Source organism: Benincasa hispida, chromosome 3, assembly GCF_027475165.1.
Source record: "Benincasa hispida cultivar pf3 chromosome 3, pf3_genome.v1.1, whole genome shotgun sequence".
In the NCBI taxonomy this organism is placed as follows: domain Eukaryota; kingdom Viridiplantae; phylum Streptophyta; class Magnoliopsida; order Cucurbitales; family Cucurbitaceae; genus Benincasa; species Benincasa hispida.
Window position 1 is genome coordinate 7035807 of NC_143480.1, and position 16286 is coordinate 7052092.

The 16286-nt window shown below is 38.6% G+C and overlaps 3 protein-coding genes across 3 annotated transcripts; 1 reads left to right on the top strand and 2 right to left on the bottom strand.

Moving 5' to 3' along the window:
- Positions 1-7843: 7843 nt before the first annotated feature.
- Positions 7844-9148, top strand: LOC150036990 (uncharacterized). The gene is made up of 5 exons (XM_090311842.1): positions 7844-7910; positions 7994-8077; positions 8183-8380; positions 8732-8979; positions 9086-9148. The coding sequence occupies exons 1-5, from the start codon at positions 7844-7846 to the stop codon at positions 9146-9148; spliced, it is 660 nt and encodes a 219-aa protein (XP_090167968.1).
- Positions 9149-10331: 1183 nt separating this feature from the next.
- Positions 10332-12247, bottom strand: LOC120073711 (oil body-associated protein 2C-like). The gene is made up of 4 exons (XM_039026512.2): positions 11384-12247; positions 11089-11171; positions 10884-10998; positions 10332-10806 (listed from the first exon to the last, which is right to left on the bottom strand). The coding sequence occupies exons 1-4, from the start codon at positions 11667-11669 to the stop codon at positions 10547-10549; spliced, it is 744 nt and encodes a 247-aa protein (XP_038882440.1). The 5' UTR covers positions 11670-12247; the 3' UTR covers positions 10332-10546.
- Positions 12248-13040: 793 nt separating this feature from the next.
- LOC120072994 (protein NRT1/ PTR FAMILY 4.6-like) lies at positions 13041-15421 on the bottom strand. The gene is made up of 5 exons (XM_039025546.2): positions 15283-15421; positions 14836-15053; positions 14310-14753; positions 14099-14226; positions 13041-14020 (listed from the first exon to the last, which is right to left on the bottom strand). The coding sequence occupies exons 1-5, from the start codon at positions 15383-15385 to the stop codon at positions 13135-13137; spliced, it is 1779 nt and encodes a 592-aa protein (XP_038881474.2). The 5' UTR covers positions 15386-15421; the 3' UTR covers positions 13041-13134.
- Positions 15422-16286: the final 865 nt, after the last annotated feature.

Below are 16286 nucleotides of genomic sequence, written 5' to 3' on the forward strand. Positions count from 1 at the left end.
GTAGCGGAGAGGAGAAATAGGACCTTGTTAGACATAGATCGCTCGATGATGAGTTACGCTTCCTTACTAGACTCGTTTTGGGTTTCGCAGTGGAGACTGTGGTGTACATACTCAATTGTGTTCCCTTCAAGAGTGTTGCAAGAACACCTCTGGAGTTGTGGAACGGGCGTAAAGCTAGTTTATGTCACTTCCACATTTAGGGTTGCCCTGCACATATGCTTGAGGCTAATCCTAAGAAGTTGGAACCACGGTCGAGGTTGTGCCTCTTTGCAGGCTACCCAAAGGTACACGAAGGGGTATTTTTATGATCCAACGAAAAATAGGGTGCTTGTTTCAACAAACGCTACTTTACTGGAGAAGGATCATGTAAGGGAGCACAGTCCACGAAGTAAAGTCGTGTTGCATGAGCTTTCCAATGAAACTACTGAAACTTCAACAAGAGTTGTTGAAGAGCCTACTACATCAACAAGAGTTGTTGATGGGAGTTCATCCAGTAGGTCGGTTCCACCTCAAGAGTTGAGGGAACCTCAACGTAGTGGAAAGGTTGCGAACCCACCCGTTCTCTATCTGGGTTTCACAGAAATCCTTGCTATGGTAGCAGATGGTGACATTGAGGATCTGTTGTCTAATAAGAAGGCAATAGAGGATGTTGACCAGGATGAATGGGTCAAGGCCATGGATCTCGAGATGGAGTCGATGTACTTTAATTCAGTATGGGATCTTGTAGATGAGCCTGATGGGGTTCACCCTATAGGTTGTACATGGATCTATAAGTGCAAACGAGGTGTTGATGGGCTCGACTTGTGGCAGAGGATTATACCCAGGTAGAGGGAGTCGACTATGAGGAGACTTTCTCGCCTGTTGCCATGTTAAAGTTGATTCACATCCTCCTGTTTATTGCAGCTTATTATAATTATGAGATCTGGCAAATGGACGTCAAGACAGCCTTTCTGAATGGAAATCTTGAGGAGACCATTTATATGGTGCAGTATGAAGGATTCATAGCCCAAGGTCAAGAGCAAAAGGTTTGCAAACTGAATCGGTCCATTTATGGACTGAAACAGGCATCTCGATCTTGGAACATACGGTTTGATACTACGATCAAGTCCTATGGCTTTGACCAAAATGTTGATGAATCTTGTGTCTACAAGAAAATCATCAACGCTTCAGTAGTCTTCTTAGTGTTGTATGTAGACGATATCCTACTCATTAGGAATGATGTAGGTCTTCTGACTACAATTAAGAACTGGCTAGCGACCCAATTCTAAATGAAAGATTTGGGAGAGGCTCAGTTTGTTCTAGGTATACAGATCTTTCGGGATCGTAAGAACAAAGTGCTAGCACTATCTCAGACATCGTACATTGACAAGATGTTACTCAAGTACTCGATGCAGGACTCCAAGAGGGGCCTACTGCCGTTCAGGCATGGATTCACTTTGTTTAAGGAAATGTGTCCTAAGACGTCTCAAGAGGTTGAGGAGATGAGACGGGTCTCATATGCGTCTGTCGTTGGTAGTTTGATGTATGTGATGCTCTGTACTCGTCCAGACATCTGTGACGCTGTGGGCATAGTCAGTAGGTATCAGTCTAACCCAAGCCAGGGTCAGTGGACCGCAGTGAAGAACATCCTCAACTATCTTCGGAGAACGAGGGACTACATACTTGTATATGGTTCGAGGGATTTGATCCTTACAGGATACATGGATTCTGACTTTCAGACTAATAAGGACTCTCGTAAGTCCACATCAGAGTCAGTCTTTACTCTTAACGAAGGAGCTGTAGTGTGGCGAAGCACTAAGCAGGGGTGCATCGTCGACTCCACTATGATGGCGGAGTACGTAGCGGCTTGCAAAGCTGCTAAGGAGGCCGTCTGGCTCAGGTAATTATTCACAAACCTAGAAGTTGTTCCAGATATGTCTAGGCCCATTACCCTCTATTGTGATAATAGTGGGCCTATGGCGAACAACAAGGAGCCAAGGAGTCACAGGTGCGACAAACACATAGAGCGGAAGTATCATCTGATCCGCGAGATAGTGCATCGAGGTTACGTGATCGTTACGCAGATCGCTTTGGAGCACAATGTTGCTGACTCGTTTACGAAGGCTCTCAAGGCTACAGTGTTTGAAGGTCACCTACGAAGCATGGTTCTATAGGATTGCCCACAGTTGGACTAGGGCAAGTGGGATATTTTCTTATACTAGGCTTTTATGCCCTAGTTTATTGTTTTGTACAAGTTTTTTGTACACCCCACTTCGCTTTAGGACAAGTAGGAGATTGTTGGGGTTAATGTCCTAAAGTCTTGTGTCCTGTAGTTTGTAAACAGTTTATACGAACACTTGTGTTGTTAATATATGACATTTACTTCACATCTTGTATTTTTGCTCAGTTACTTGTTTTATTTGCTTTACCACAAACCAATAAACATAAAATCTCTGGTTATCTGTATGTGACTCAAACATGTTTGTGGTGACATACAAGTGAATCATGTCTTGAGTGATAACCAAAATGGTCTGCAGTATATGGATATAGGAGGGAACCTTATCCTGGTAACGCTATGAACGCGACCCCTTTGTGGAAGGGTCACAAATGTTGTGACTTGTCACAGATAGTCTGATCCTGATCATTCGTGTTAGAGACATGCAAGCGGGGGCGTCCTATACAAAGAGTTTGTATAAGATCTGACCACGAAGTGTTAACATCTTATTATATAACACCGTACATGACAGAGACTTCGCCTCACTAGGATGACCATAGGTAACATGACCTCAATCCTGAGTGAGTTGGGAACTCCTACTATTGAGGGCGGTCCTTTGATTTGTATGGGTGCGAGTGGCCAGGTCGTCGATTCAAACCTACCATTTTGGGGATTCGTCTGATTTGGGAGTTGGGAACTCAGCTACTCAAGATGGAATTCACTCCTTCCCTAAGGTAGGGGTAAGTAGATAGATGGATCCCTTAAGGGTTGATTTTGGGGCTTAAACGATGTGGTGCCACACACATTCTCCTGGCCCAAGAGGTGTTCACAGATAGTTGGACTATGTTATATTGTTCATTAGAGGAATCAGTGGTACTTAAGGAGTGAGATGTAACTACAAAGGTAAAACGGTAAATTGGCCCAACTGTACTTACGAGCATCTGTGAAGGGTCATCGTACTCATGATTGGTTATATCCGATGGACACAGAAATATATCTGTGGTAAGAAGAGTTCAACTGTTGGTCTTTAGTGGAATCACTAACAGTTAACGGATGGTGGATCTCGTGGCTAAAGAGTTTAGTCAGCTATTCACGTACCGTTGGAGCTTCGAGCCACAGGTCCATTAGGTCCCCTGAGTAGGTTGGATAAAGTCGAGTACCAGTATCTAGGTTAATTTGAAATGTTCAAACTGACAAGAGGAAGTTCGAATATATATGATATAATTGGGCTGGTTAATTATATATGATATAATTGGCAAATGTATGAGATACATTATTTTGTAGGAAATTAGATATAAATATAATTTATATAAAGTAGAGGAGAAAATACTATAGTAGATATGTGATATCAAACTATAGGATATAAATATAATATGATTATATTTATTAATTAATTAATTGATTAATTATATGATAATTAATCATTTTTTTCCACATTCGGACGTGGGTAGTGAGTAGCATTGTTTATGGTAACTGATGGGTTAAAAATAAAAGTTTTCATTTTGAATAATAGATTCAATATTTCTTCTCCCGCCCAAAAGATTTCGTGAAACGATCGCCCGAGAGCCTATACGATAGTTGCTTCTCCGTCTAAACGATCGTTTACCTCGCGATATATCTAAACGATCGTATACGTTTTTCCTAAACGATCGTTTAGCATTTCTTACACGATCGTGTAGCTCCTCTATGCGATAAGCACTTTTGCTACACGATTCGTTTGTCCTCCGTCCTCTACCAAGTTCACCAAAGCCCACCCTTTGAGTTTTGATAACTGGAAGAAATGTCAGTTATTATAAGCCTTTTATTTAGAATTATGAGGGCTAACAGATAGAAAACACAGTGATAATACTTAGAATTTGTGAAAAATTGAGTTTTTCGTCGATAAGCACCTAAAACCTCACTGACCAATATTATGCGTTATTCCGTTCCAAAGTTTCTATTTTTGTAGCTATCGCAGGAATCAAACGCATGCATTTGTAATAAAAAATCACAGACAAACACATGCGCTGAAGCCAGCCGACCGCAAAAGACGAATGTAGACCGCAACCCCATGCGTCCAACGCATGGAAGTTGCAAGTAACCCCATGCGTTCAACGCATGGAGAACGCGGTGAACAAATAGAGATTGCGACCACGGAGTGACAGCCATAATAGAAGATCGCAAGATGGGTAGAACGCGTTGATAACTTCAGCTAAATTCAACTCGGACGCATACCTTGGGAGTATCAAGAAGATAAGGCGATGTGACAACGCCCCATACTGCGACAAAAGCAGCAGTGAGCCATACCTCCATCATTACAACTGTCGGCATCCAAGTTCTATAAATAACCCTTGAGACCTTCATTTTGAGCCATCTAAGCTTCTGCCTCAAGGCAGAAGTTTGTGATCACAAATGAGAGCTTGAAAGAGATTTCCAGTGAGAATTCTTCATCTCCACAACCCAGACCGAGTGACGATCGGAGCATTCACTGGAGATAGAGCTCGAGAGAGACATCTCCACCATTCAACCATTGCACCACCGGCAGCCTTGACGCAGAGTCCTTCATCTCCCTTCTAATATCTATATTGTATTACATTTTAGCTTGAGATATTAAGATATTTTGTGATCAATGCAAATCTTAACTCCTTCATTACCGTCTTCTTCATCATCTTCATCTCTATCATAGTTTATCTTCAGCGTTTATTTATCAAAGTCAATCGCATGCATAATCGTGTAGCCTAGAGATAGGACGCATGTAGCAACCCACCGAGAGGTGTGCGTTGTGCGAGTATAGTGAGTTAATCTTCTTTGCTTGGTGAAAGGTTGTGGCAGCGCCTGTCTATGGGATGCTGCATTGCTTGTCTATAAAGTAAGTAGCCACGTCTAACTGCCTGAGAAGGTAAGGGATGGAACGCACTAAGCAAGGTTTGTATTGTTCCTAGAGATAGGCACAATCTTATGCTCGACGCAACCATGCACTATAGAGATATAGTCATGCAGCTGACCACCCAGAGGTGTGATGCGTTAGTGCAACGAGCTGGGATTACTCGGGTGATTTAAGATAGTAAACATTACTATGTGTTAATGGTTGTTATGTCTCTATCTATTCTCATTGCAAGCCTTCTATTGCTCAATCTGTTTAGTTAGGAGTAGAGTAGTGCGTAAATCATTTTAACTTTCTTCGTTTTATTGTTATTCTTATTTATCGCCTCAAATGCATCACCTCACAAATATTATTGAGTGACAAGTCCCCGTGTTCGACCTCGGATTACTCGAGAAACTTGCGTTTGTGTTATACTTGGCGCAAGTGTAAGAAAACTTGTGATAGGAATGCGCAATTATTACATGCTAAGATTAACGCATCATCATTCTGACGCATGATCTCAGACGCATGGGAGCAAACGCATCAGTTATGTCTAACGCATGATTTCATTTTCAAACCCATCCGTACTTAAATGATAAAAATAAAACAAAACAAAACGCGTCCATAAAATATACCCAACAGGTTTTCACTCCGAGAATACTCGGGCTCATTAGTGGTGATGTCGTCCCCGTTGCGGCGTTCGTGTTTGTGTTGATCGTGTTGTTGCAGTTGACGTTCCCGCCGGGTGTTGGTAGATCTGTTGGAGGGATCCGCTGCGTTGGGGTTCTGAAGTTCGAAGATAGTCTTCAACTAGTATGGAACCCTTTCCCTGTTAATTATCTTGTTCTGAGCATGCCGATAATTAGCTTTATTTGCATAATTGTATGTATTGAATGTATATAATTTGTATTTCGGTCACGGTGAGATCGGAGCGATCTGAACACGCTCATGGACCTCTCGATATGAGATCCTTCAATAATGTGGTGCATAAATGTATTTCTATGGTGGTTGTTGAGAGACTTCGTGGGTGTTTGCCTCGGTTTATCAGTAGGAACCAGTCGGCGTTTGTACAGGGGCGATGTATCACTGATAATATTTTATTGTGCCAAGAGCTTGTTGGGAGGTATCGGCTTAATAAGGGTAAATGGTGGGGGATAAATTGTTTTTGTTTTTTATACGTTGATGGTCATACGATGATCATGTGTTTGTTTGAGGAACATGCAGAATGCGTTAATCGTGTATGCGCTAATCATGTGCCCCTGTCACAAGTTTTCTTGCTCTCTCGCCAAGTATAACGAGATCACAAGTCTCTCGGGATCATTCGAGGTCGAACACGAGGACTTGCAACTAAATAGTGTTTGTTAAGTAATGTGTTTGAAGTGGTGAAAAAAATAAAAAGAAAGAAATTGATTAACTATGCACTACTCCTACTCCTAGCTAAATAAACTGAACAATTGAAGTTTGACTATGAGAATCGGTAAAGATGCGGCGACTGTTAACGCGTAATAAGATGCATGGAGAAGTAGAGTTGTTGAGAAGAGAAAATTCACCGAGCCTTAAGTTTGTTCGTAAGGGTAATCCCAGCTCGCCACACTAATGCATCGCACACCTCTCGGTGGTCAGCTACATGCTTATATCTCTATAACGCATGGTTGCATTGAGCATAAGATTATTCCTATCTCTAGGAACACTGCTTACTTTGCTTAGTGAATTCCACTACTTACCCTCCCGGGCAGTTAGTTATAGCTATTCAGCTCATAAACAAGCATTGCGATAGTCTCGCACTAAGCAAAGAGGATTGACACACTATACTTGCATAATGCACACCTCACGGTGGTTTGCTACATGCGTCATATCTCTATGCCGCATGATTAAGTATGCGATAACTCTTGCAATCTACACTTAACTCATTGCGATGAAAGTAAAAGATGATAAAGAAGATGATGATGATGAAAATAGTGTTGAAGGAACTAAAGAGATGCATTGATTACAAAATGTATTAATGTCTTAAGCCAAAAAGTAATACAATACAGAGGTAAGAGAGGAGGTAGAGGGCTAGATGTAGGAAATCTCTTACTTCCATCAGATGTATGTCAAGCCTGCCAGTGGTGCTATGGATGAGCGGTGGAGTAGTCTCTCTCAAGATCTATCTCCGGCGAAGCTCTGGTTGTCACTCGGAGGAAGTTGTGGAAGTGAAGAACTCTCAAAGAATTTCTTGCTCATACTCTCATTTGTGATCACAAGAATCTGCCCAAGGCAAAGACTCAGATGCTTTGAATTTGGGCTCCAAGGCTCTATTTATAGAGCTCAAACGTCGACAGTATTAGTAATCCCACTCTGATTAGACACCATCACTAATGCGGTAGGTGAGAATGTCAGCGCTGCATCATGGTCAACGATCAGGAAGCGCGTCAGAATATCTATTGTACGATTTCATAAATCTCGAGGCATGCGTTCATATTCGTATCTCATGAAGGATCAATGTATTCCACCCACTCTTTGCGATCATACTTCTGTCATGATAATCATCGTAGTTGCGGCAGTTCATGCGACCAACTTTTCTTCATTGAGATCAGTGCATTCGGTCGACTCCTGTGATAACTACAAAATAGAAATTTTGACACAAAATAACACAAGATAAGGGGTTAGCGGAAATTCTCAGTGCTGACAACGTAAGCTCATTTTTCCACATGAATCCTTAGTCATATTAACGCATATTTTGCTCATCAATCTTCATAATTCTAAATAAAAGGTTGCAATAGCTTGTATTTCTACAAGCTATCAGTAAACCTTGTTGTATGCTGAAGATGAACCTACGGAAGGCCTATGACTTTGTTAATTGGGACTTTTTGTTTGGTGTTCTTTTGGCCATTGGTACTCCTTTGAAGTTTGTGAGTTGGATTCGTGCTTGTGTTACATCCCTTTTTTCTCTGTGATGATTAATGGATCTCTTGAAGGGTACTTTCCTCGTAGGAAAAGGGTTAAGGCAGGGGATCCTTTGTCCCCGTTCCTGTTTGTGATGGTTATGGAGGTCTTATCTCGTATGCTGAATAACCCTCTGCCCTCTTTTGTGTTTCATCATAGGTGTGAAAATGTGAGGTTGACTCACTTTTCGTTTGCTGATGACCTCATGATTTTTTATGCAGCTGATCATGGTTCGTTGAGTTTTGTGAATCAGGTGTTGAGTCAGTTTGCGGAGTTATCTGGGTTGGTGGCTAATATGGGTAAGAGCTCTATGTTTGTTGCTGGTGTTTCTTGTGATGTGGCTAGGGAGTTGGCTAGAAGTATGGGGTTTGTTCTTGGGTCTTTGCCTATTCATTATCTTGGGCTTCCTTTACTGTCAGGTAAGTTGAAGGTTATGGATTATGTCCCTTTGATTTAGAAAATTACTGCTCGAGTTAGGAGTTGGGCTCCGAGATCCCTTTCCTTTGCGGGTCGTTTGCAGTTGGTCTGGTCAGTGTTGTAGAGCTTCCAGGTATATTGGTTTAGTGTGTTTATGTTGCCTAGTTTTGTTGCCCATAAGGTTGATCATATTTTACGAGCCTACTTGTGGAGAGGGTGGATTGATGGTAAAGGGGGTGTACGTGTTGCTTGAGATGAGGTTTGTTTGTCGAAAGCTGAAAGGGGTTTGAGTATCCATCATACTTCTTCCTGGAATTTGGCTGCTATTTTGAAATTGTTATGGTTATTGCTAGTGCAATCTGGTTCCCTATGGGTTGCATGGATGGAGGAGTATGTGCTTCGGGATCGTTCATTATGGGTGATTCGTACGAGGATGGGGCAATCCTGGTGTTTGAGGGAGATTTTATGCTGTCGTAATAGGTTTAAGCCGTTTGTCAGGATGCATATTGATAGTGGGAGAAAATGTTTTGTTTGGTGGGACCCGTGGCTGCCTTTGGGGTCCATTTTCGAGATTTATGGGGATCGCGTGATTAATGATGCTGTCAGCCGTCGTAAGGCTAGACTGTCAAATTTTTTTATCTATTGATGGTTGTTGGCTTTGGCCTTCGATTTCTTGGGAACTTCTTGAATTGTGGGGTCTGGTTCAGGATGTGGAGACGAGGGTGAGTGGGGAGGATTGTTGGGTTTTGGTACCGAGTTGTAATGGTTAGTTCACTGTTGCTAGTTATTGGGAGAGTTTGCGTCCGAGGCGACCTAGAGTGTGTGGGGCTCATCTAGTTTGGTCTGGGGTAATATTCTGAGACATTCCTTTTGTGTCTGGCTGCCGTGAAGAATAAATTAGGTACTCGGGATTGATTGAGGAGGTGGAATCGATCGGTGGATGTTGCCTATCTGCTTTGTGTCGATGAGGTGAGTCTCGAAAGCATATTTTTTTTTTTTTTTTTTTTTACTGTGTTTGGGAGTGAGGTTTGTGTCTGTTGGGTTCGTCTCATTGAATTGTTAGATGAGATGTGGAGTTTAATTAGATTTATCGGGTGGAGTCTGATAAGCGCGTTTAAAGTAAGCTATTTCGAATCTTCTGGTGTGTATCAATTTATTATATTTGGTAAGAGAGGAATCGTCGGTTGTATAACGGACGTTCGAAATTAACGTCCACTTTGTTACAACTTATTGTCTCTATGGTTCGTGAGAGTGTTGTCTCTTGACAGATTGATCTTCATGACCTTCTCTAAGTTGTTTATTTTTCATTGTCTTTTATTATGATTACTTTTTGTCTCTAATTGATTTATTCGTATATCTTTTCTTGAGTTGTGTTGGTATTAAATTATTATACTTGTTCCGTCCATCCAACTGTAGAATCTCTCTTTTTGTTGCTATTCAAAAAAATTAATTCAAACTCAACTCTCTACTTCATGAGACCAACCACACTTAAAATACACCATCAAAATTTATATAAAAATCTACCTTTTTATTATTTTTTTAGATCAAAATTTTACATAATTTAAAATTTTTACCATGATTTTTCTTTAAATATTCCACCATTAATATTAGATATTTGCTTGGTAAAATAAGAAAATCTAAAAACATATCATCATAAAAATGTTACCTTTCCTTGTCTGATTACACATTCTTTTCTCTTTCTTCTCCCCTATCTCTATTTTTTTTTCCCTTTCGATTTTTACTTCCCTTTTCTTTTTTTTTAAAAAAAAATTCTCTTTTATTTCCCGTTTTCTTCTTTTATCCAATTTTTGCTGGTTTCTTCCATAATTTTTTTTATGTAAATCCTGATAGATATAGGATAAAATGAACCAAATGAACCAAATGAACCAAAAAAGCTAGTTTAACTAGTTTGGTTTTTAAGGGTGAGGTGTTAAAATAAGAATAGACTAAACATAACACAATGGGCTACACGAGCCACATTTATCTGTTCTTGCAACATTCATTTAGACACATTATTACAGGGGTAATAATAACGTCTATTTTTCTCCTATTCTTCATTAAAATTTTATTATATCCTAAACTCGTGAATTTAAGGGATGCCAAAGCTTTGGCACCTTTATTCCGCCAAACTGAAGAAGAAACCAACATTGTTTTGATCATGTCAATATCTAAGGAAACGTTGCCTTTAACTTCATATCCGTAGGGACAATGTCGATGGCAAAACCCTTGCCGTCGTGTTGTTTCCAATAATCAGCCAGCGGATGGATCCACTCTGGTTCCTCTATTTCAACTCTTGACCCTTTGATTGCATCTGTGGAAATGTTATAATACTCGTCCCTCTTCTGCAGCAGCTCCTCCTTCACCATTCCCACCCCCGTCGCTTGCGGCGACATCATCAGCGCCGGCACTCCCACCGGCAGCTTGTCCCCTGTTCGCACGTAACAAATAACTAAATGGGATTTCCAGTGTTTTACTTAACTACTGAGGATAAATCGAATCTAGTACCTCGATCCACCTGCCATGTGCACCAGAATTTGCCGTACGTTTTGGCTAGATTTTCCAATTCTGGTTTGACTACCATTTCCGGGATTCGTGGATGAACCATCAGTCCTGATTTTACCTGCGCCCTCCTTTTCAGTTTAATTACAAGGCAAACAAAAATGTACATATCTCTTCTAAATAAACATTCTTAAAGAGGGAAAAGGAAAACCTCGTATGCGTGGGAATGCCAAAGCTTTTGTTCATCAGGGGACAGTGTCTCGAAGATTTGATCCGACACAATATACTCAACACCTGAAAAGGTTTTTCGGAAACAAAAAAAAATTAAAAGAGGACCTCTGTGAAAAGGAAAAGAAAAATTAACCGAAAAATATTAATTTATACCCCTAAATCTTTAGCTATGGGGTCAATTTAATTTAACCTTGAACTAATAATGATATTAATATAGGACACTAAATTGATATTTTGGCGTAAAATTAAAAGAGGAGAATGGAAGGTAGGGGTACCGATGAGATGGGCATGGGAGTCGTCGGAATCATAAACGGCGCATTGGAGGAAGTCTTGGTTGAGTCTAGAAACGTAATGGTGGGTTTGGATCTGTCGAGAGAGGTCGTGGGCGTAAAGGGCAAAGGAGCAAGCGTGGTGGGAGATCTGCTTCACAGGCTTGAGTGACTGCAACATACCAGCGCCTTTGTCCAACATCTGTTGCGCCACTCCAATTTTCTCGCCCGGTGGCTGTGGCTCTAGCCCACTCTCTCTCAAAGGACCCGTTGGCTTGTCGCTCGACGCCATTTTACTTTTAATCCTTCTCTTTTTTCTCTTGCTGTGTTCTTGCCTTGTGAAATGGGGAAGATATTAGAGATGATAAGTGAGCGAAATGGAGGGATTGTATTGTTGTCTATGCACACCGCCAGGGAGAAAATTGGAAGGAAAAGGAACCACGTTTGTATCCACGTGGCACCAACGTGGATGGCATTGGCAATGTTTTGGTAGCCAAGTGTAGTGCAATTGGAGTCTTGAATTTCATGCAACATGGCGATGTTTCGAAAAATATTTTGATGACAATTTTTTTTTAATTTATAAAATATGTTTTTTTTTTAGTAATTAAAGAGATACACGAGGATACGGTACAACTAAATATAGAGAAGTTGATGTTAATTTATGGAAAATGATTAGGTGCCCAAGTCCATGTATTCTTCTGTTACTACATGGTATACAAAAAATTATAAACAATTCAAATTATTTTAAAAAGGTTGACATATGAAAAAAAAAAAATCATTCCACAAATGTCTATCTGATACCATGGTATGTATGGACTATTTTTGGATTTATTTGGGTAAAAGATAATCTTAATTTCCAAAATAATGTAAATTGAGAAGTTTGATTCTTTTTCGTCATATATTTTGATTGATTTAGTTATTGATTTTTTAAAATTTAAAATTTGATCTTTTTTTATAAAAACGGATAGAGGTTTAATAGAAGTATATTGAAATCTATCAATAATAGAAATAGATAGAAGTCTATTATTGATATGTGAGGCGTCGACAGAAATTTATCCGTATCTATCGATGTTTTTATTGTTATTTTTATAAATAGTTTAACATTTTTTCTATTTATGAAAATTTTTTGGTTTTAAAATTTTATCTTAGTTTTAAAAATTGTTAAAATATTGTCAATTTTACCTAACACAATAAAAAAAAAAAAGATAGATATTATGTTTATCTATAAGAGGACACCAATTAATAAATTATCATCATGTCAAAGTGAGTATGGATTAAGTGACATCTGAAATGTGTTAGTAACATTGGGATCCATAGTTCGAATTCACCCCTTAATGCATTGAATTTTTTTTTAAAAAAAAAAAATCATCATTTTAAAATTTTCGATTTAAACTTTGTAATGATTGGAGTAAAAAAAAAAAAAAAAAAAAAACCTCACGGATTTAATCTCTTTTTTTGAAAAAAAAAAAAAAAAAAACCATTTTTCTTACTATAAAAAATCAGTTTAATCTTAATAAACAATATGAATTGATTTGAGTAATTAAAAAGTATATTTAAAAGTGAGTTTAAATTTTAACAGTTTTAAAATCAGTTATCAAGAAAAGGCTCGTGATCGAAGCTAATAAACCAATTAATGTTCACTTAAAAAAAGAAAAAGAAGAAAGAAAACCAATTAATGTTAATTGATGATCCATAATTCAAAGTTTCGAACCCTTAGGCATAAGTTAATAACGAACAATTGGAAATTTTTTTTCCTCTCATGGCGTCCTACTGTCATCAATGGAATTGGAGATGGTGGGTTTATGGTTTCTGTACTTGTATTTCTTGGCAACAAATACGTAGATAAAGAAGTTGATCAAGCTCAAGATTGAAAGCGTCCAGTAGAAGAGGTTCAAATGGTTCCGATTAATGTTGTTTCCCATCAACCAACCTCCATTTCTCGTAATTCCTTCCGTAGCACTGTTCACAATCTTCACAATTATGGTGCTCAAGAAGTATCCCAACGCCATCGAACTCCAAAGGAAGCAAGTAGATACAGATTTCAAGGCTTTCGGCGCCTCGGAGTAGAAGAATTCGAGAAGTCCTACATACGTAAACAGATCTGCGATTCCGAATATGAAGAATTGAAACGATAGCCAGAATGTGCTGATTGGTAATGGCTGCAAAACAGGGGTTGCGTCCAGCATGTTGTGATCTCTCGCAACGCCTTTGCGCTTCACTTCCACTAGTGCCGCTACGGCCATGGAGATGCTGGACAGAACCAATCCAACACCTACTCGTTGCAAGTGGGTGATTCCTGTGGGGATGCCTGTGAGCTTTCGAGCAAAGGGGACGAAAATCTTGTCGTAGATCGGGACTATGAGGATGATGAAGGAGACCGGGATGATGGGGAGTGAAGCCGGAGGGATGTTGAAAGAGTTGGTGAGTTTTGTGTCCATGGTGAGGCCCTGTTGGATGGAGAAGGTTTGGAGCTGAGCCAAGCAAAGGGTCATTATGATTGTGCAACAGAAAATCGGCACCATGCTTAGAATTATTTTTGCGTTCTCTACTTGGGTAACTGTGCATAGTTTCCATGGACTCGAAGCTTCGGGTTTTTCAACTTGCCTAGAAGGTGTTTGTTGAATTGCCGCCTTGTCTAAAAACCTGTATAAGTATACATATTTTAATACTATTATTGGACTGCGAAAGCAGAAAATTTATGTAAGGTTTTATGTATAAAACCTGTAAATGTTTCTATGAGGCAAGAAGTCTTCTTCAACAGCAGCCTCCTTGTCTCTTTCAATCTCATAAAGATATGCAGAATCTTCGGGAAGAATAAGTTTTCTATTACGGATGGCTGCAACATATACCTGAAAAGAACATTCATTTGGACATAAGTAATGATATATTTGCCTCAAAAGACTCTTGATTTTGCTTGTTGGTATGTACATACTTGTAGAATTTGGAGGATTGTACTAGACCCAGAAACAATATGCATTCGGTACAGTGGCAATCCGGCAGCAAAGATGACTATACTAAAGAACATGGCTGCAGAAGATACCCCTAAACCCCAGTCCCAACCTTTGTAGTCCTGAATCCAAACAATTAGAGTTAAACTAGCAGCACCGCCGACACAAACTCCTAGCAAGAGTTTGTTGAAGAAGCTGGACATTTGCATCGCCTCTTTGGGGTCTTTTTCATCAAATTGATCAGCACCATGTGACGGTAATGCAGCCTTAATACCTGCAGTACCAATTGCCAATATGTAGAGAGCAATATAGAGCAGGGCAGCACTTCTTCCTTCAACTGTCTCACAATGGGATTGTTTATCAAACATATTGCAAGGCGATGGCTTGAGCTTCGGGTAGTGAGCTTGTATCATGAGCAATATTAGCGCCTGTATTATCAGTTATAGTTTAGAATATATTTGCATGGTAATAGGCTGGGCGGCAAAGTAAAGCTAGTGAAGTTAGACGAACCAGAAACTCAAGGCAGCCAGAAATTATGACAATTTTGACTCTGCCCAAGTATGTGTCTGCGAGAATAGCCATCAAAATAGAGAGAATATAACCAGTGCCCATGTAATTCGTCAACTGATTGGCTGCATCGGCTAGTTCAAAGTGCATCACAGAATTGAAATACGTAATCAAGTTTACTGCAAGCGCAAAGTTTGCCATATTCTCGAAACCAAATGCAACTGCAACAGAAACCCAAAAGGTAAACAACAGTACTGCATGCGCAAATTAATTCAATCAACTATGTTGTGATTAATGATTAATATTAATATGTTTGTGTAGCCAGCTAAATTGTTTACTCTGGCATCTTTCTTTTTCTTTCCTATAACTCCTTTTATATATGCATATATGTTAGAATATGCTTTTGACGCACTACATTTGAAGAACTTGATGAGCAAAACATTTTTGTACCTAGTATGAGCAAAGAAGATTTAGTTCCTCCATGCTTGTGTTTGTAAGCCAGTCTTCCCTTCCAGTCCACTTTTCCTTCAACTACCTCCAGCTTCTCCTGCATATAGAAAAATAAACTAATTAAAAGCTAAACCATTGCATTTCTCGTTTCTAAATTTTAAGGAACGTTTCTAATAAATGGACCAAATTTGAGAAACTACAAAAGTAGTATCTCCTTGTTTCGTTTTTTGTATTCTTTTTTGTTATATATGGTCATTTTTTATTGCCTTGTTGGTTGTAGGGAGTGTGCATGATTCGATGTCTTGAGTTCAAATCTCACTTAAAACAACAAACATATTTCTTATTATTTTATTATTTTTCATTCATATATTACTTTAATTTTTTATTTCAAACTTTTTCTAATACTATTATATTAGTTTTGAATATTAAACGGGTACTTTTATATTATTTTAAATTCGAATTTAAAATTTTAGATTATGTATATTTATATATTATTTTATTTTAAAATTTAAAAGTTTTCAATATGTATATTTATATATTATTTTATTTTAAAATTTAAAATTTTTCAATATGTATATTTATATAATATTGTAATCTTGAAATTTGAAAATTAGTTTTTAGTACACTTACAATAGTAGAATTTTGCAAGAAATAAATTTTGTTCACAGCCCCCACTTTAATATTCTACAACCATGCAATTTCCCAAAAAAAGAAAAAAAAAAAAAAACAGTACAATATGGTTGGATCTAAATCAACATTATTGAAGACGAACGACTAGAGTAACAATTGACATTGCAAATAAAATTTGAACAATGTTTAAAGGATCAAAACAATTGTATTATTGTTATTAATATTACAATGAGACTTATTTGTATTAGATTATGTAAGCATCTGATATGCATGTTACATATTATATAACTAAATTATATTTAAACTATGAAACGAGAAAAATTAAAATAGTAAGAAGAAAATATACCAAAAATGAGAAATACTTATTAAACAAA

Bases quoted from the DNA above. Each gene is read 5' to 3' on its own strand.
- LOC150036990 (XM_090311842.1), top strand. From the start codon at position 7,844: ATGAACCTACGGAAGGCCTATGACTTTGTTAATTGGGACTTTTTGTTT. The intron at 8,078-8,182 runs GTATGCTGAATA...TTTTTTATGCAG, and splicing joins GGTTATGGAGGTCTTATCTC to CTGATCATGGTTCGTTGAGT. The intron at 8,980-9,085 runs GTCAGCCGTCGT...GGTCTGGTTCAG, and splicing joins ATCGCGTGATTAATGATGCT to GATGTGGAGACGAGGGTGAG.
- LOC120073711 (XM_039026512.2), bottom strand. From the start codon at position 11,669: ATGGCGTCGAGCGACAAGCCAACGGGTCCTTTGAGAGAGAGTGGGCTA. The intron at 11,172-11,383 runs GTACCCCTACCT...AAACCTTTTCAG, and splicing joins CTCCCATGCCCATCTCATCG to GTGTTGAGTATATTGTGTCG. The intron at 10,807-10,883 runs GTACTAGATTCG...ACGTGCGAACAG, and splicing joins CACATGGCAGGTGGATCGAG to GGGACAAGCTGCCGGTGGGA.
- LOC120072994 (XM_039025546.2), bottom strand. From the start codon at position 15,385: ATGCAGGAGAAGCTGGAGGTAGTTGAAGGAAAAGTGGACTGGAAGGGA. The intron at 15,054-15,282 runs GTACAAAAATGT...TTTCTGTTGCAG, and splicing joins ATCTTCTTTGCTCATACTAG to TTGCATTTGGTTTCGAGAAT. The intron at 14,021-14,098 runs GTTTTATACATA...ATACTTATACAG, and splicing joins CCTCATAGAAACATTTACAG to GTTTTTAGACAAGGCGGCAA.